Below are 21,693 nucleotides of genomic sequence, written 5' to 3' on the forward strand. Positions count from 1 at the left end.
GTTCCATATTGTCCTGATCGGTCTGCAAGTCCGTTTGTGGTGTTTCTTGGGAAATGGGAAACTGAGGAAACGACGCCAATCGAATGCCGACATAAATCCAAACGTGTTTAACCGAGACCATGTAAATCGAGGTATATCTGCATATCTGTACTTGTCGTCGAAAAAATCTAAGACGCTGCAGTCTTCGCTGCAAATTTTAAAAACTTTCTTGAATTACAACTTGAAGCTTGAAAATTTTTGTAAATATTTTATTGTTCCTAAAAGTATGCTTCATTTTAGAAATGTTGCCAAATTTATTTGATTTCAAAATAAATATTCTTTAATTTTTATAAGTTACTTTTTATTATACATACTATTTTACTGAAAAGTTTTTTTTAACCCCAAAAGTTGTTTTAAATCCAAATTGGCGCATGCATAACATTTTTAATACTCCCCTTCTGTTCTCCTAACATTTTTTCCTGTGATGGGGAATATTTGCAATTTTTTTTACTTCTTGCCTTCACATGCATTCATTTAGAAATTTTCTGAGATTGTATACATTTGGAAGCAGTGTTTTGGAATAAGATAAGTGCTGTGCTAGGAATGCAAAGATTTTGTGGTCTATTGACAAAAAATTTTGAAAAGAAATATTACAAAGTCAGCAAAAAAAAAATACAAATGGTTAAAGTCAGTTATTTTTTTTAAAAATCAACATAAATTTAATTTTTTGACAACTGTCAAATGTAAACAATTTCTTAATAATGAAAAATCTTATTATTATTGGGTTGCCAAAAAATTAATTGCAGATTTTTCATATAGTCGGCGTTGACAAATTTTTTCACAGCTTGTGACTCTGTAATTGCATTCTTTCTTCTGTCAGTTATCAGCTGTTACTTTTAGCTTGCTTTAGAAAAAGTGTAAAAAAGTATATTTGATTAAAGTTCATTCTAAGTTTTATTAAAAATGCATTTACTTTCTTTTAAAAAATCTGGAATTACTTTTTGGGCAACCCAATATTTTCAAAAGTTTGTTGTCCCTAAAAGTATGCATTGTTATTCAAATATGACGAAATCCCAGAATAGGCATCAAAAACTGCGAAAATACATAGCGCCTCGAAGTATGCCTTCATATTGTAATATTTAATTAAAAGATTTTTAAGATTTAAGTTCTACCAGCTAATTTTAAATTTGGAACTTTACCAGTTCAATGATATTTTCATTTTTAAGGAAAATTTCCTATCAGCTATTATTTTTTTTTTTTTTTTTGAAAAATCCTATTTTTTTAATGGGTATTTTTCCCTTCATTCCACTGCAACATCATGCTTTATATATGCAGGTCATTTTGTGGTTTCGTGTCAATGGTTATACTTGCAATTTCTGTTTCGTTATTCTCCCCATTGCTCTTCAAGCCTAGCTAAATATTTGCATGCTTTATATATGCTACAATATTTTTTGCTATTTGAGTTCTTTTTTTTTCATTTTTCTTTTTGTCTACATCAAGTCCCGTTTCCATTGTTATAGTGACTTTTTTTGTTGGTTTCTCCCCTTTTTTGTGCCAATTTCTAACCCATTTTTATACTGAATTCCCTGCATAATGCCATAGATCGATCTCTTCTCTTCCCCTCCACTTCATTGGCATGCATTCATTTTTATGCTGCAGTTGCGAGTCAGTTGTTGTTAGTCCTCCTAGTTCTGCTTTTGATTATTGAAAACATATTGTGGAAATTGTATTTGCACGTATTAATTGGATTCTATTTTGGATAGATGGTTTTGCCATTTGACTATGTTTAATCGATTTTAATTCATTCAATGGGCATTGTGGCATTTGAGTGTGGACGGACGACGGACGGGCATTTTGGTGGAAAATTAAGTTTGATAACATGCTGCAGAGACCAAATACCAAAATTGGAATGACCAATGTGAGAAAGCTCAATTAAAAACAACATATGACAATAGTTGTATGCAAATCTAGTCAAAAAATATTTTTTTGTGTAATAAAATTGGCAAAAATATTTAATTTAATTTATTTTCAATAGATTGGTTCTATAACTAAGCCAAACAAGGCCTAATGAAAATATGGTTTTGGAAGAATTGGCCTGGACGGTACCCCATGCTCAAAATCCTTTAAACGGATATATAGACTAATCACCACAATACAAGCTTGACCATGACAATATGGGGTATTAAGAGGTAAAGCACAAATCTGTTAACCATTTTCGAGGTTAAATGTCTGGGAATCCATCCCACCACTAAAACACTTAGAAACCGGTCATATGTATCGACCATGACAAAATGGGGCTTAAATAAAATGAATTTGGGAGAGGAGCACGAATTTGATATCTACATTCCGGATTAAATGTCTGAGGAAACGTCCCATTCCAAAAACACCTCCAAACAGTACTTATTTACCGACCAATTCAACAAAAAGCTCACAAGCTGGCCCGATTCAACTAAATTGCTATTAAAATCTAAATTTGTTAAAAATTTTCTATAAACATCGAAATGTTCACTATTTTGCATTAATCTCTAAAAGAGGAGAGATACAGGCTGATTGACCATGAGAATTAATATCAGTAGAATGAAAGGTTTTTATTGATTACAGAATAGAAGAATTGCCAGACATACAGGTGGATCAGTCCCAAAAACACACCATTATTGGTCGTTTCGGTGGTTGGTTAGGCAATCGGCACTCGGGGCCTCCCGTTTGGCTGCCACAGTTCATAGCTTCCTTTTTTCTAATACAAAGCTTAGAACACACAATGGAATACTTATAGGAAAAAAAATTACCATAACAAAATAACAACTGCGGCCTGCTGTACAACATTTCATATGCATATCTATTTCTGAAAAAAGTTAGACAGAAAATGTGTTTTTGCTTTGTAATAGCAATTGACTGATCCTAGATCGCGTTTTCGTTTGGTACCAACCAAACTCATCAGTAGGAGATGTAATTTTTTTTTATTTTGAATTATTTGATTTTATTGAAATTAATTTTATTTTTATTGGGTTGCCCAAAAAGTAAATGCGGATTTTTTAAAAGAAAGTGAATGCATTTTTAATAAAACTTAGAATGAACTTTAATCAAATATACTTTTTTTTTAAACTTTTTTCTAAAGCAAGCTAAAAGTAACAGCTGATAACTGACAGAAGAAAGAATGCAATTACAGAGTCACAAGCTGTGAAAAAATTTGTCAACTATATGAAAAGCAATTACTTTTTGGGCAACCCATTTTTTCTTCTATTTTATTGGGGTGTAGTAATTTGTCATTTCGTTTGTAACACCACGAAATGTGCATTTTAGACCCCATAAAGTGTGTATATTTTTAATCTTCATGACATTTTAGGTCGATATAGCTATGTCCGTCCGTCCGTCTTTCTTCGAAAGTACACGAACTTTCGAAGGAGTAAAGCTAGGCGTTTGAAATTTTCCGCAAATACTTCGGTCGGTTGGGATTGTAAGTGCGCCATATCGGTTCATGCTTCGATATAGATTCCATATAAACCGATCTTAACTTCTTGAGCCACTAGAGGGCGCAATTCTTATCCAATTTGGCTAAAATTTGGCGTAAGGTGTTGTGATATGACTTTCAACAAATGTGTTAAGCATGGTTCAAATCGTTCCATAACCTGACATAGCTGCCATATAAACCCATCTTGAATGTGACTCCTTGAGTTACTAGAGGGCGTAGTTCTCATCCGATTTAGCTGAAATTTTGCATGACATGTTTTGTAATGATATCCAACAACTGCGCTAAGTATGGTTCAAATCAGTCGATAACCTGATATAGCTGCCATATTAACCAATCTGGGATCTTGACTTCTTAGGCCTCTAGAGGGCGCAATTCTTATCCGATTTGGCTGAAATTTTGCATGAAGTGTTTCGTTATGTTTTCCAACAGCTGCGCTAAATGTGGTTCAAATCGATCCATAGCCTGATATAGAAGCCATATAAACCGATCTTGGATCTTGACTTCTTAGGCCTCTAGAGGGCGCAATTATTATCTGAATTGGCTGAAATTTTGCATGTGTTTGGTTATGCTTTCCAACAGCTGCGCTAAATGTGGTTCAAAGCGGTCCATATCCTGATATAGATTCCATATAAACCGATCTTGGATCTTAACTTCTTTAGCCACTAGAGGGCGCAATTCTTATTAGATTCGCCTGAAATTTTGTACAACGGCTTCTCCCGTGACCATCAATATACGTGTCCAATATGGTCAATCTATAGCCTAATACAGATTCCTTATAAACCGATTTCCCCATTATGCTTGTTGAGCCCCTACAAGGCGTAATTCTTATCCGCATGGACTAAAATATTACCCAATGATTTCTACTATGGCCTTCAAAGTGCAATTTATTGATGGTAAGAAAAATTCTAAAAAATTCTTATCCATTATTCTTTATTTGCTTAAAAGAGACCGCGCAAAGAACTCCTCAAACGCGATCCATGGTGGAGGGTGGCCGAAGGTGGCCACGCTCTTACTTGTTTTTATTTTATTTGAAAAAATAATTTTGAAAATCGGACCACAAATGAATATTTGGCAGCCGGAGCAATTTTTCGAAATACCTAGGTGACCAACTTTAGGGGCCTGCCAAAAAAACCCCTTACAACCTAGGGCCTTGAAATTTTGAACACGATCTCGCTAACACCTCGTCTGTAAACATTTCAAACTTCAGAGAAATATTTCTACACGTTCTCACACGGCATATTTTTCAATAGTTTTTTTTTTCGATTTTCTCCCACTGTGCGACGGTCATCGTTGGATGCGTAATGCATTATCCCACCTTATGCACCAAAACAGAAAATAGAAATGCTAGGTACTTGACATGTTACCCAAATACTTCTTATTAGTATAGGCCGGTTGTGATTGTCAATGGGCCAAATCGGTCCATGTTTTGATATAGCTGCAGTATAAACCGATCTCTCAATTTGACTTCTTGAGCTCCTAAAGGGCGTAATTTTTATGCGATTTGGCTGAAATTTTGCCCGTTGCGTTTCGTTATGACTTCCAACATCTGTGCCAATTATTGTTCAAATAGGTTTATAACTTGATATGACTGCCATAGGAACCAATCCTTTGAATCCCGGCGTTATGATTAAAAACATTTTCAGCGGTGGTTATATCCTTACTAGTGCTGGCTTCATTTGTGAGGTATCCTGCCATGTTATTTTATTGTAGGTATTTTATTATTATACCCACCACCGTAGGATTGGTGAAATTTTAAACAGGGAGTAGTTTTAGGCCTCCCGACATCGGTCCCAAATATGATTCAGATCTGGCCATTGATAAGTATACCGATCGACTCAGAATCACTTTCTGATTCGATTTAGCTATGACCGTCTGCCTTTATGTCTGCCCATGTTTATTTTGTGTACAAACTACAGGTCACAATTTTCATCCGATCGTCCTCAAATTTGGTATAGGCATGTGTTTCGACCTAGAGACGAAGCCTATTGAAAAAATCGGTTCAGATTTGGTTATAGCTCCCATACATATTTTCGTTCGATTTGTGGTAATAGTGCAATAAAATCGTCATTTGTTAACCGATTCTCTCGAAATTTGGCAGGAAGGATTTTCTTATGACCCTCGACATTATTGTTAAATTTCGTAGAAATCGGTTCAGATTTAGATATAGCTCTCTTATACATATATATAGCCCGATTTTCACTCCTAGAGCCATTGCAAGCGCATTTATTGACCAATCTTCCCAAAATTTTGTAAAACGCCTTCCTCGACGACTACCACAATATCCAAAAAGTTTGCTTGAAATCGGTTCAGATTTGGATATAGCTCCCATATATATGCTCGTCCGATTTGCAGTAATAATGCAATAAAAAGATCATTTGTTAACCGATTCTTTCGAAATTCGGCAGGAAGGATTTTCTTATGACCCTCGACATTATTGTCAAATTTCATAGAAATCGGTTCAGATTTAGATATAGCTCTCGTGTACATATATATAGCCCGATTTTCACTCCTAGAGCCATTGCAAGCGCATTTATTGACCAATCTTCCCAAAATTTTGTAAAGCGCCTTCCTCGACGACTGCCACAATATATGAGAAGTTTGATTGAATTCGGTTCAGATTAAGATATAGCTCCCATATATATGTTCGTCCGATCTCCAGTAATAATGCAATCAAATGGTCACTTGTTAACCCATTCTCTCGAAATTTGGCAGGATGGATTTTCTTATGATACTTGACATTACTGGTGAATTTCATAGAAATCGGCCCAGATTTAGATATAGCTGTCATTTATGTATATCGCCCGATTTTCTCTCCAAGTGCCACTGCGTTCGCATTTATTGGCCAATCTTGTCAAAATTTTGCACAACGCTTTCCTCGACAACTACCACAATATCTGAGATGTTTGCTCGAAATCCGTTCAGATTTAGATATAGCTAATTTGCAATGATATTGTCATTTGCCCTCCGTAGTTATTACATATTTGCTTGAAATCGGATAAGGATTGTTTAATAAACCATCTGAATACATCTGCCGAGGTCCATAAAAATTGGTTTAGAATTGGATATAGTCCCACATTGTACTTATGGGGTAGGTATAAGGTATTATACAGTCGGCACCGCCCGACTTTTGCCCTTCCTTACTGGTTTATTTCTTACATAAATTTTAATACCAAGATTAGAGAATGTTTCTTTAAAATTTAAACAATTCTTTAATCCTCCACATCTCTCGAAAGTTGTCTTTTTTTTACAAAAAAAAAAATAAAATACTTCGCATGACTGAGAATATAGATTTTAAAAATATTCCTTATAAAGAATTGATTTGTTGGATTAGAAGACACTTGGGATACAACAAAATCTATGCTAGTATTTATAGGGAAAACTAAACTTTTGCTGCTACTGATGTTTTGTTGTTTCTAATAAATTAAGAACTCATTTTTGTTTATTGAAGTATGGCACAATCCCTGGCAAATAGCAGTATGATAGCAAACAAGCACACACCCACACTGTCGCACTCACATGCCATGCATGTGTGATAAAAACATCCCACACATCACACACCCACATACTGGTAGCCTTACGTTATGCGAGGCAACATTTCTATTGCCAAACTAACACACACACACACACTCACATATGCACTAAGAACTTTATTTACAAAGAGGAAAATAAAAGAAGATGTGAGTTTTGTTTCTTGATTTGATGGTGCTTTAGGGCCACAAGATGAAAATATAAGAAAAAAAACTTACTTTGGGGAACAGTTGGTGTCAGTTTAGAGTTTGATTTTTTTTTTCAGTTTTATTTTTTCATTTTTCTTCTTCATAGTCATGGCAATGGGTGATCTTTATTTTTGGGTATAAAGAGAATAATCATAAAACAATTTTCTACCATCTGTGTAGGAATCGGTTGTTTTGTCATGGAGATTCTGGGAGTTGGCAGCATTTCAGACATTTTCTATGGAGTCATCTCAATCAGAGTTATAAACTATAAAATTATTGTTGTTGATAGGGACTATAGGGGATAAATTTCTATTGTATGGTTTTAGTCGTTTATTCACAAACAAATATTTAAAAGAATTCTAAGAAATAGTTCATTTACTGTTTGTGGAAGAAAAGAACAACTGCAAATAAACGACAAACTAAAAAAAAACCAAACCACTGGGTTTTTTTTTTATAAGTTTTAATTACCAATTTTATTTAAAAAAATTTTAAACTTCGACTTTTGTTAATTTTTGTTGTTGCTATTTTTCTCTTTCTATTTCCAGGTTGATGGTCAAAAATATCTGGGACAAGGTCGAAGTAAAAAAATCGCTCGCATCGAAGCGGCCGCAACGGCCTTGCGTAGTTTTATACAATTCAAAGATGGCGCTGTTTTGACACCCCTCAAGCCGGCTTGCAATTTAGATTTCACAAGCGATGAACATCTGGACAATGGTACTGGTATAGAAATAGACAAATTGTCAACCACTGAATTGATTCTTTATGTAACGAGCATTATGAAGAAAGCTAAACATAAAGCTAAACTTTGTACATCCAACAATTCCTCCACAGACTCCTTGCTTGAGAACATTAAGTTGAGCATGCAAAGCAAGTATTCCCTTTTTCAGTTTGTTTGTGTTTTTTTTTTTTGATTGATTGATTTATGATTTATAAATCTTATGTTTTTTTTATAATTTTAAACCATATAATTTAATTTAATTTTTATTTTATATAAAATTGTATATATATTTTTATAAGTATTCAAGTTATCCGAATGATTGATGTTGTTTAAAAGGTAAAGTGGTATGATGTCCATTAATTCCAAAATATCATATCTCATCGCTTCTTTGGGAATATTTGATAGATCCTGATCGTAGTATTGGGTTGCCCAAAAAGTAATTGCGGATTTTTTAAAAGAACGTAAATGCATTTTGCACATAAAACTTAGAATGAACTTTAATCAAATATACTTTTTTTACACTTTTTTTAAAGCAAGCTAAAAGTAACAGCTGATAACTGACAGAAGAAAGAATACATCTACAGAGTCACAAGCTGTGAAAAAATTTGTCAACGCCGACTATATGAAAAATCCGCAATTACTTTTTGGGCAGCCCAATATTATTATCATATATTTTTCTAAGATTTCTCAGCTAAAATAAGTTAAAATGTCCTTTTTTATGGCTGTATAACATAATTTGAGACCGTTTGATCCTCTATATAAAATTTGAAAAGATTTTCAAAGACCTAGATCTCCAATGCTGCTTCTCCAAATCTGATACCTAGTTTTTTATTCTTTCTCCATGGTCTTTCCATCCCAGTTCTTGCCTTTTCCCATGTTAGCCGACAGGTTCATATGGAAATTTTCGTCGAAGCATTTCCATTTATTCTAAAAACATGACCTAATGAATGTGAACTTAGTCGTACAGCTGCATTCCATATTTACCGCCAATGCTTATTGGCCCATCGATTTTTGCAAAGAATCTTTCTCTCGAACTTTCCAAATACTTTTCGTCTGCATTAACAAGTAGCCACGCTTCCGCAACTTAAGAGCGCAATTATTTTTGTCTGCCCGGTGATAAGTTTTATCTACGTTCCTAATTTAGTTCCACCAGAAATAATTTCACCGTAACGCAGAGGCTAGAGTCCGCCTTTGACGCTGAGCGCTTTGGTTCTAATCCTGGCGAGAACAGCAGAAAAAATGTTCGGCGATTTTAATCCCCTCCTAAAGCTGGTGACATTTGTGAGGAACTATGGCAATTAAAAAAAAAAAGGTACGACAGCCATATAAAAACTTCTCCCCAAAGAGGTATCGCACTGCGGGACGCCGCACAGTGGGAGAAAATCGAAAAGTAAAAAATATGGCGTGTGAGAACTGTTTGAGATATCTCTTTAAAATTTGGAATAGTTGGAGCTGTGTGTTATCGAGATTGTGTGCAAAATTTTAAGTCCCTAGGTGGTTCGGGCAACCCTTGGCAGGCCCCTAAAGTGAATTTTGCAGATAAATTTGTCCTTAAAAAACCAAAAATAAATCGTGCCTGAATTTTTTTTTTTTTTTTTACAAAAATCCCCGTAATGCCTTTTTTGGGCAAAGATAATTTCGAAATCGGCATTTTTACTAGATTTGCTGTGGAGGCTACAAGTTTTGTAAGGTGCAAACAATTTTTAGCATAGACTTATAGAACATATGGAGTAAAAGGTAAACATGTGCCCAATTTGGGGAATCTGAACTTTGGATTTTTTGAATCATGGGGTTTTTCCAAAATTTTAATAAAAAATGCTTATTTTGGAGTACATGTAGCACTCATCTAAGTTTGCATATCTTGTTCAAATTTCAATTAAAAAGCATTAACGGTATGTCTTCTACACAAGCAAAAAAGAAAAAAATAAGATATTTAAGCAAGTTTTTTTTTCAATAAAGACTAATCAATGAAAATACTTATTCTGACCAAAAATTTTTTGACCTCCAAACGGTATAACTTTTAACTGAATAATCAGATGTGGACAATTCTTGCGGCAATGTCGTTGCACGAATCGAACCACAAATGCCTTCGCAAATTGCAAAATACAAAGCCAATCTCGGCTAAAATTTCAGCAACTAAAAATAAACACTCCCTGAAACCAGTGGAGATATTGTATACCTCAAGCGGACATTTTTGTAGAGATTTTTGAGCACTATACAGCAAAGAAGAATTTTGAAAATTGGACCACAAATGAAAATTTAATTTCCATTTAATTTTTCACAGGATCCCGCTTACATCTTAGATTTAACCATATCAAAAAGTTATCTCTATCCATTCTCAATTGTTTTTTTTTACAATTTTTTTTTCGATTTTCTCCCACTGTGCGACGCCTGGTATTCCGCAGCGTCATCTCCAGCCCACTTATCCACCACATCACATTGTACGGTTAGTTCTTTCGACTTCTACCACAAAGCACACTCTTCACGGTATCCATTCACTTGTCTACTACTCGCCCCTTAAAGACAATGCTATTGCAGTCTCCGTAGATCGTTCTTTAATAACAAGAGTTGGGTTTTTATGCAAAATCGAAATTTCGCCATCTAAAGGTTTTTGCTATTATCGTTCTGGCAAACAGCTCACGCACGTTTCGTGTTTTGTTTTAACGAACAACGCTTGCTAATTATTGAATTTTATTATCAAAATGCTTGTTCTGCTAAGAAAGTTCATCGCGCGCTTCTTCTTAGCGACGAAGTTCATTTTTGGCTCAATGGGTACGTAAATAATCAGAGTTGTCTATTTTGGAGTGAAGAGCAGCCAAAAGCATTGCAATATCTAACAATGCATTCAGAAAAAATCACAGTTTGGTGCGGTTTATGAGCTGGTGCCATCATTGGATCGTACTTCTTCAAAGATGATGCGAATCGTAACTGTGAATGTTAAGCGCTACCATGAGATAATAACAACTTTTTTATCCAAAATGCAAGAGCTTGACTTGCATGACATGTGGTTTCAACAAGACGGTGCCACATGCCACACAGCACGTGTAACAATGGACTTATTGAGAGGCGAGTTCGGTGAAAATTTTATTTCACGTTCGGGACCGGTCGATTGGCCGCCTAGATCTTGCGATTTAACGCCATTAGACTTTTTTGTGGGACTATGTTAAAGCTCATGTCTATACAGGCAATTGATGGATTGGAAGATAGCATTGAAGCATTTATTCGTGAGATACCGACCGAAATGTTGGAAAGAGTATGCCAAAATTGGACTAAACGGATAGATTATTTCATAAAATAACCTTCAAATATATTGTAATAAAATTTAACTCCACCGTATTAGTTAAAAATAATTGGCCAAATTTCGATTTGAATGAAAATCCGGATTCTAGTAATAACCCTCGTTCGTCTATCCCGGGTGGTGTCGTCTCAATTGTATATCAGATAAAAATGATTTTAATTAATTTGGTCTTTTGACGTGCACAATAACAACTTGGTCATATATCGCAAGTCTTGTAAAGACAATGCTATTGCAGCCTCCCTAAAACTTTCCACATAAAGTCACACACACTGGGGTTATTCCCAATCAACCATTCGCTGAGCAACTGTAGCCTATAGAGATTTTCATGAACATGCGAATCCAGGATTCGCAATATTTGAGCAGCACACTCGAAAAGTGTGCATTTGCGTGTAAACTGAGGATGAGTGCATTGTTACTCGCAAGTAGCAACACCGAAAACCAAGAACATTTAATTGTATCGCCCTTCTGCACAAATACAGACCCTCTCATTGGCTATATCTAACTGCCGTACTATTAATATCACTGTCACCTGCGGTTATAATAGTCACTCCAGTTTACAGTAAAAACTCTCATCTCCCATTCCCCCCGGCTATCATATGTCACTATTATTCACAAAATACAGTTCGTATATCATAGCAACCATTGCTGTGCATGATCAGCTGACCAGGCTTTTCTCTGAACGCCGATTCAAGCCCAACCTCAGCAAACTTTCTATTTGACATGATCCGATTCTTCTCGACAACAGATGTAGATTGGTTCACCGCCCATCATTTCGGTTCAGACGTACACCGTGTACCCTTCGATCTGATTCCTCTCGTCAACAGAGGGAGAGCTGATCACCGCCCCACCATCCCGCGTTGAAAGTACCCTTACATAAAGTATGGGACCCAGCTACTCAAGCACCATCTTTACGACTTCCTCCGTATAGGCTCAGAAAAAAAGCGGAATCGATTTACTTGAATTTTTTACAGCTTCCATGGGATGGTCTCAAGGTATTAATATGCCACTGACCCACACCCGAACTTTAAGAGCTGAAATGATTTTCTAAAACTTTCAAAGAATTAGCAGGTTAGTCCGAAAGGAAGAAGAGACTTTTTAATTTGTCTATATCTGAAGGGGGCGTACCCTCTCCTTTACACTAAACACCCTACTCAATCGGAAAAGAACACCAATCGGGACAGTATGGAACTCAAGTCTCGGGGGACCGCCCGTCCCCTTCACCCTAAAATCCACATCCAAACGGGAAAGTTGCCTTATTGGGACAGTATGGAACTTAAATCAAAGATCAAAATATCTTTTGAATTCAATAAAATAGGAGTCTTTTATCTAAAATTAGGACCAAATGTTAGAGGGACGCCCGATTCCAAAAATCATACGAATGAGGCATGTAGACTGATCAAACAAACTGTGGAGGCGCCCGGTAGCTCTCAGCTAAGCTTCTTGTGATAGCAATGAGCACCACACAGATCGGACCTCAAGGTTACAGCCAATGTGGTGCTCATAGCTATCCCGTGCCGGGCTTTGGAAGTAGGGTATATATGCGATAATGATAATATTAGGGACCCTAAACAAACATACATATCGACTGAGACTAAAATAAAAGGACTTTAAAAGTAGAATACGAATCCGATATCTGAGTTTGCGGATATTTGGGCGGCCCCAAAAGAATTTTTTAAACGGACAACATGGTATCTAAATGAAAGGTCTTTGGACGTAGATTACGAACCTGATAATATTATTAGGAAATCCAAACAAACGTACCCACCGACTAGGAAAGTACGGGACTTATATGAAAGAACTTTGAGAGTAAAATATGAATCTTATAACTAGTTTTGGGGTCATTTGCTTGGGGGCTGCAAAATACAACCTCTTAAACAGACTTGCAAGCCCACAAATGAGTTTGAAGGCGAATCAATCATATATATTTGGTATATGGTTGATCCAGGAAGAACCTATTATTAACGAAAATTTCCATAAGTGGAGAAATTTCCCCCACTGTTGTTAGGTTATGTTGAATCTAAGGTGCGAACATTAATCCGTTCCATGTTACTATGGACATCCGCATCGTTTCGGTGCCGGGCCATAGCGGTGTAAGGGTCAAAGAGAAAGCAAATGATTGGACAGTGAAGGACAGAGAACTGCCGTCAATAAACCGAAGCCTTTCGGGTCGACGCAGTCTGACTTAAGACCGTGGGCGATGAATACGCATGTAACTCTGTGGAACAGCGAAACGATCGGTATGACAGCGAAAATCCTATGGGGAGATCCAGATCATGAGAAGTCGTGAGAAGGAAGTAAGAAAGAGTTCAGTATAACTTTCGCTATCATACTGGGATTTTGTAAGCAGCATTGAATTCCTAATTTAACATTTTCTTTTTCGAGGTTACTTTTTATACCCTCCACTAAAGGATGGGGGGTATACTAATTTCGTCATTCTGTTTGTAACTACTCGAAATATTCGTCTGAGACTCCATAAAGTATATATATTCTTGATCGTCATGACATTTTATGTCGATCTAGCCATGTCCGTCCGTCTGTTTGTCGAAAGCACGCTTACTTTCGAAGGAGTAAAGCTAGCCGAAATTTTGAACAAATACTTCTTATTAGTGTAGGTCGGGATTGTAAATGGGCCATATCGGTCCATGTTTTGATACAGCTGCCATATAAACCGATATTGGGTCTTGACTTCTTGAGCCACAAGAGGGCGCAATTCTTATCCGATATGGCTGAAATTTGGCACGACGTGTTATGTTATGATTTTCAACAACATGATATAGCTGTCATATAAACCGATCTTCAATCTTGATTTCTTGAGTCCTGGAAGGCGCAATTCTTGCCCGATTATTCTGAAATTGAGAGTGAAATGTTTTGTTATGACTTCCAAAAACTGTGTCAAATATGGTTCAAATCGGTTCATGACCTGATATAGCTGCCATATAAACCGATCTGGGATCTTGAATTCTTGAGCCTCTAGACGTCACAATTATTATCCGATTTGCCTGAAATTTTGTACGACGGATCCTCTCATGACCATTAACATACGTGTTTATTATGGTCTGAATCGGTCTATAGCCTGATACAGCTCCCATATAAATCGATCTCTCTATTTTACTTCTTGAGCCCCCAAAGGGCGCAATTCTTATTCGAATTGGCTGGCATTTTACACAGGTCTCCAACATATAATTTAATTGTGGTCCAAAACGGACCATGTCTTGATATCGCTCTAATATCAGAGCAAATCTTTTCTTATATCCTTTTTTGCCTGAGAAGAGATGCTGGGAAAAGAACTCAACAAATGCGATCCATGGTCGAGGGTATATAAGATTCGGCCCGGCCGAACTTAGCACGCTTTTATTGTTGTTCTCTAATCCGGAAATATAAAAGGCAACCCTCGACTGAGACTTAAAAGTAAAAAGACATTATAAGTAAAATACGAATCTGATTTCCGATTTTGCGGTCAAGTGTCTTGGGTACCCCAAATATGTTTTAAACTGATAGAAGACGAATCTGATGATAATATTAGGAAACCCAAACGAACATACCGACCGATTGGGACAATACGGGACATAAATAAAAGGACTTTGAGAGTAAAATATTAAACTTATAACTAGTTTTGGGGACAATTGTTTGGGGGCCGCCAAAGGCAAACTCTTAAACAGGCTTGCAGGCCCAACTTGCAGGACAATATGGGACTGATATGAAAAGGGTTTAAAGGAAAAGTACAAATAAAACATGTACAATAAATTTGATGAAAATTTCCAGACGTTGATAAATTTGCCCCCACTGTTGTTAGGTAAGGTTGAATGGTATTTGCGAACATGAATCCATACTTTCCAAAGTAAACTTTGAAAAGTATTCGTCGATGTAAGGGTCCCCTATATTTGCTTTTTCTATCATAATTCATAAAATTTTTCCTGCAATTTTTGAACAAAAGTTGTGATTAGTCTAGGGCTAAAGATTCTAAGGAAATTCTCCTACCTTTTTTTATTCTTGAGAAGGAAAAAATTTGAACTGAACCAGTTTTCAACTCTAAGAAAATTTGTGGCCTTTTTTTTTTATTAACAGAGAAAAATCTGATTATCCCATCCTCCTTTAAGAAGAAACCCCATTTTTTCTAGTTTTCAAGGATCACCAAGGTAATGATGCACTATTTCCAATCTTTGTTTTGTTGAATTTGAAATTGAATAAAAATTTAATTTTATTCTTTTGCTTTCGTTTGTATGTACTATCTCTTTTCTTATCGTTTCGTTTTTACATATTTGTTTATGTGTGTACATAGTTTTGTTATTACTCCCTTAATCCCAAACTACTGTGCTGTCTACATGTTGTTGGAGTAGTAGGGATTGGATTGCTCCCAACTACCCTTGAGCCCCTAAATTGCAAAAATAAACATCTCATACAAAAACCGTACATTTAAGCAACTTTAAGTTTAATTCATATGACAACCTTTATGAATGTTTAAAATCCAAATTGTTTAGAAGACTAATTTCTCTTTGAAATTTTCCTCTTAGATTCCAATAAAAGTCCCCTTAGTGTGGATGGTCAGAAGAAGGTGCCCGACAAGGGACCTGTTATGCTGCTATACGAGCTATTCACTGATGTACATTTTGATTGCTCAACTGTAGATGGAGCTCAAAATAATTGCCGTTTCAAAATGACGGTGACAGTTAATAATAGTAAATTTGATGGCACTGGTAAGTTAAACAAGGCCAAAATTGAGTGAAACTTTTAATTTTTATAACCCACCACCATGGGATGGGCGGTGTACTAATCTAGTCATTTCGTTTTGTAAATATTGTTCTGCGACCCACAAAGTATATGTATTAGAGCGGGACGATTTTTTTAAACCATATAGCTAAAACGTAAACTACATACAATTCTAAGAAGTATCTCCAAAGAATCCATGTATCTATAATAAAATCCTAATCCGCACCTCACGACTTCAAAATTTGTTCCCTGTTCTTTCGATATTCTATATTTGATATATTTTGGTGCAAGGACGAACGCTACTTTGAACAATATCGGTTCAGATTAAGATATAACTCCCATATATATCTTTCAGTATCGGGAGAAAAGGAGAGAGGAGAAACGTATATTTCGCAAAAAGAAAAAGGAAATGGAAAGACGTGAGTGTGAGCGAATTGAGACGTACAGGAGTCAGAATGAAGTCCTGAAATTCTACCAAAGAATTAAACATAAAATCGATGGCTTTGGTGCAGGCACATTCTCCTGCAGAGACAAAGAAGGAAATCTGGTAACTGACACAGATAACATGCTGAGGATAGGGAAAGAACATTTTACCCAACTGCTAGTGTCCGATGTTGGCGACGAAGAGGATACCGCAGAACCAATCCCTGATGATGGTATTAAATGTTTACCTCCTAGTCAGAATGAGGTCCAAGTAGCAGTGACCCGACTAACGAACAACAAGGCAGCAGGAGCCGACGGGTTACCCGGAGAACTATTTAAGACCGGAGGCGACACGCTGAAAAGGCGTATGCATCAGCTTATCTGCGCAATCTAGCTAGAAGGACGCATACCCGTTGATTGGAACCTCAGCATACTATGTCCCGTACACAAGAAAGGAGACAAGACGGAATGTGCCAACTACAGAGGAATAAGTCTGCTCCCCATCGCATATAAGATACTCTCGAGCGTACTGTGTGAAAGATTAAAACCTAAAGTCAATGAGATAATTGGGCCCTATCAATGCGGCTTTAGACCTGGTAAATCCTCCCTGGACCAGATATTCATACTGCGCCAAATCGTGGAAAAGACCCTAGAAGGACAAATCAACACCTACCATCTCTTTGTTGACTACAAAGCCGCCTTCGATACTCCTTTATGTTCAAAGGTATTTCAAGCCATGTCTTTTATATCCTGCTGGAGAAGGTAATACGAGATGTAGATGTGAATAGATATGACACACTAATCACAAGAGAATACATGCTACTCGCCTAAATTAGATAACCTGATTAATTATGTTTATTAAAAAAAAAAAATTGTTTTTTTCTTTCTTTTATTTATTTATTCGTCGACTTGCGACTAAGAGGATGGAACTAAGACTAACTTTTACATTTTTAATTTACTTATTCTACAGGTATTATTTGTTAATTAATTATTGCAGTGTTAGCATAAGTTTATTTTAAATGAAATTTGATTAACACACTTTTGTAAATAATTGTATACTCAGCTCCAGACAGTTTTAACTGGAAAAATAAAATAAAGTCAAACTAAAGAATGTCAAATTCACTTATGCTTACAGTGCAATAATTGTACACGTTTTATTGGCTAATTGTTTCCAAGAACTTATCAATTTTATCAGGGGTAGTATGATTATACGTAACTACTCCCCCCTTTAGACTAGAATTCTCCTGAATTCTTTTATTTAATTTTACAGTTATATATTTATGTTTTGTTATGATTATGAAAATTAAAATAATTATTACAATTACTATAGAAATATTACATACATATGTTATTTTAGTGTGGTATTTTAATTTTCCGATATTTCTTACATTGTATTGATGTTCTTTTTCAATTTGTTCGAACGATATCTTATGTTTAAAATTTTGAGTTTTGTTTGTATTTTCAATTATTTGTCTTTCTTTTGTAATTTCTGCAATATTTGAAAAATAATAATCTTTTATCCTAACTGAACAATTATTAAAATTAATTAAATAATTTCCATTTAACAAAATTTTTTCAAAGTTACAAGTTTGATTTACAGTCGTGTTTATTGCATTTTTAATTATAATTGTGTCTATATCTAACTGTATAATTTCAAAGTCTTTATTTTTTATCAATTGACAATTATTCTTTATTAAACAATGATGACTTAACTTTAAATCTTTTAAATGTTTATTCTCTTCAAATTTATAAGTTTTATTTTGAAATTCAAAAAATCTTTCCATATTAGATTCTATTTCATTATTTTCATTATCTGGTATTGGTACAATAAATCTTAATTTTACTGTTATAAATTGTTTAGGTATTTTTATTCCAAACACAAGATAAGAGTTGTTAAGAAATGTTGTTCCAAACTGAATATATTTAAGTTTGTTATAATCTATTTCATATTTTCTTATTTCTCTACTTGTTAAAATACTTGGGTGTACAATCCCGTATTTTGCAGAAATTACATTGTCTTGCAAATGCTCTATCTTATTCTTAATTAATTGTATATTAGTCAATTGTTCTAAGTATAAACTTTTATTATTTTCTTCCTCTAAAAATTTGTTTATAGAGTTTAATTCTTGTTCTATTTTCTTTCTATCATTCTTAATTACCATCTTTAAATGACTTAAAGTTATATTGAAATAATCATTAATTACAATCTGTTGATTATTATTTTCCTTAATTTCATTAATATTAAGAAGATGTTCTTGTATGTTCCGTCTGTCTTCATCGTCCATCGTCCCAAATAACCATTTGGTCATACTTCCTATACCGTTAATTAGTCCACGTCTTTTTCTATTTTGTTTGGGTATCAACGTCATTAATTTATTTCTGGCATCTAATAGTTCTAACTCAAGTAATTCTTTGTTTTCGATTTTCATTAGAATAATGTTATCTGTTATGTCATCTAAAATTGTTTCAATTTCGTGAAGATTGATTATATGTAAAATTATGTCCGATTCATTAACAATTTTCTGATTTCCCATGCAAATGTCCATATATCCTCTTTGTTCTGTCAGAAATTTTGTAGTAATTATCCCTCTAGTCTGTGGTATCCATATTAGTATCATCAGTGTTGTCCAAATCTGCAAATTTCAAAGGTCTTTTAATATTGCACGGATGTATTCGCTCCAGTTTTGTCTTTTTATATTTCGGTTGTTCCTTATGTCGGACGGCCTTATAATTTTTTATAAACCCTTCTTTTCTATTTTCCTTATAATCTTCTCTAGAGTTATTTATTTTATCTATTATTTTTCTTTTACTGTCCTCTAAATACTTTCTAACTTTATTTTCATCCATTTTTCCTTGTTGAACCTCTTTAGGAGTACATTTAATAGTTGAGTGATATCGTTCGTTGTAATTTCTAATTGATCTCTGAATTAATTGTTTCACCGGTATTTCCTTATTTGCTTTATACATTATCCTAAACTTTTCCGCAATTGTGTTGTGAAATCGTTCTATGTCGGCGTTTCCCGTGTGACTATTAGGTTTGGTCAGATGCAATTCTATATTTTCATTGTCTAAGAATTCCTTTAGTCTAGTGGCTTTAAATTCATTATCGGCTATTATTTTCCTTGGCTTCCCTACCTTTGTAAAATGATCATCTAATTGCTCCATTATTGTTAAATGATTTCTATCATTCAATGGATACGCTGCACCGAATTTAGAAAATTTATCAATTATTGTCAAAAAATGAAATCTTTTAATCACATATGTGTCAATATGTATTATTTCGTTTTTCGTCGACGGTGTTTCTGTGTATGAGAATTTCAATTTAATTGGATTTCTATCATATTTTATCTCCTGACAAACTTCACATTGATTTATAACTAATTGAATTAGTTCCATTAATCTTGGGTAATAAATTTTATTTTTTATTTGGTTATAGGTTTCCTGTATGCCCGAGTGCATACTTTCTTTTACATGATATAATGATATCTGTTTCACCGCCTCCACTTCTGTTTCTATATCTTGAGCCCTGATAGTGCATTTAATAAATTCCACTTGTTTCTCATTAGAGTACATTTCTATTAGTTTTTCCTGAACAGTATTATAGCTTCTCTCCGATACTTCCGAAAATATACCTATTTTTCCTTTGGTAATATACTTTCTAAATATTTCCCCCATTTCGTGAAAATCACTTTCCGCTATGAAAATTATCCTTTTATTATGTAAATGTTTTATTTCCTGAACTTTATCATTTGTAAGTATAATCTGTGTCCTGTACTTATTCACTATTTCTTCTTTTATAAAGAAATGATCTTGTAAATTTTCATCAGCTGAATGAATTGTAATCATTGATACATCATCATCATCCTCAATATTATTTATTATTCTCAATTCTGAATTATTCTCCGAATTTTGTACCTTATCTGAAATGGTATCATCTTCATTATCTTTCTCAATTCTACTTAGAAAATCTGCCACCTTGTTTTCCTTGCCTTTTATGTATTCTATATTAAAATCGTATTCTCCTAATTTCAAAAACCATCGCTGGTGCCTGGGTGACATGTCTTTCCCTCTATATTTTGTGTGTAAAAATCTGATGGGTTGGTGATCCGTAAATATTTTAAATTTTCGACCATAGAGGTATGGTCTCAAATAATTAACGCTCCATAATATTGCTAGAAATTCTTTGTCCGTTGCCGAATAATTTCTTTCGTGATTGTTAAGCGTTCTTGATGCAAAACAAATTGGATGTCCCTCCTGTGACAGGACAGCACCGATTGCGTAATTCGACGCATCTGTAGTTAATGTAAATTGTCTTTCATAATTTGGGTATCTTAAAATTGGATGAGAGCTAATTAAAGATTTTAATTTTTCAAAAGCTTCTATGTATGTAGGGTCCCTTAAATTTATTTTTACACCTTTCTTTAAGTATTTTGTTATTGGCTGTGCGACTTTAGCATAATCTCTCACAAATTTTCTATAATATCCCGTTAATCCCAGGAAACTTTTGATTTGTTTTTCTGTTTTAGGTAAATCTAATTCTTGAATAACCTTAATTTTATTGGGGTTTGGTTTTAGTCCTTCCTTTGTCAGAATATGCCCCAAAAATTCCGTCTCTCTTTTCATGAAATTACATTTGTCGATTTGTATTTTTAAATTTGCCCGTTCCAATACCGTGAAAATGTCCGTTATGGCTTTAACGTGTTCCTTAAGAGAAGTACTAAAAATAAGTATATCGTCCAGATAAACTACACATGTTTTATTAATGAAATCTCTTAGTGTTTCATTCATTAATCGTTGGAATGTCGCTGGGGCATTTTTTAACCCAAACGGCATTCTTATGAATTCATATAATCCGTGAGGTGTCACAAAAGCTGTTTTCTCTCTGTCCTGTTCTCTTATTAGAATTTGATGGTATCCCTTGGCTAGATCCAAGGTAGTAAAATATTGTGCTCGTCCTAGTTTATCTAAAATTGAATCTATGTTCGGTAGTGGATATTTATCATCGATCGTCACTTCATTAAGCTTCCTATAATCTACCACTAATCTATATTTACGCTCTCCAGAATTATCTATTTTCTTGGGTACTACTATTAATGGGCTTGAATATCTTGAACAACTTTTCCTAATTATGCCCTGTTCCTCCATTTCCCTGATCTGTCGTCGTACTTCTTCTTCATGTTGTGGCGGATATCTGTATAATTTGGAATTTATCTGTTCATTTGTTGTCGTTCTTATTTCATGTTTTATTGTCATTGTACTTGTCAATTGGTCCCCTTCTTTAAAAAATATTTTGTCGAATCTTCTTAAAATTCTCGTAACTTCTAAATGCTCCTCTGCATTTAAATGATTCAACTGAATTCTGTCCAAGTCAACTTCCAGTTTT

The 21,693-nt window shown here is 34.7% G+C and overlaps 1 protein-coding gene across 6 annotated transcripts in view; it reads left to right on the plus strand.

Annotated features, from left to right (window-relative positions):
- LOC106081700 (double-stranded RNA-specific editase Adar) overlaps positions 1 to 21,693 on the plus strand; it is a 372,583-nt gene that overhangs the window by 312,437 nt on the left and 38,453 nt on the right. For all 6 annotated transcript variants that reach the window (XM_059366908.1, XM_059366910.1, XM_059366907.1 and 3 more), the window contains 2 exons: positions 7,710 to 8,031; positions 15,692 to 15,874. In XM_059366908.1, coding sequence (XP_059222891.1) covers positions 7,710 to 8,031; positions 15,692 to 15,874 — 505 coding nt within the window. The remainder of the gene's footprint in view (positions 1 to 7,709; positions 8,032 to 15,691; positions 15,875 to 21,693) is intronic.

The sequence above is a fragment of the Stomoxys calcitrans genome, chromosome 4 (assembly GCF_963082655.1).
Source record: "Stomoxys calcitrans chromosome 4, idStoCalc2.1, whole genome shotgun sequence".
In the NCBI taxonomy this organism is placed as follows: domain Eukaryota; kingdom Metazoa; phylum Arthropoda; class Insecta; order Diptera; family Muscidae; genus Stomoxys; species Stomoxys calcitrans.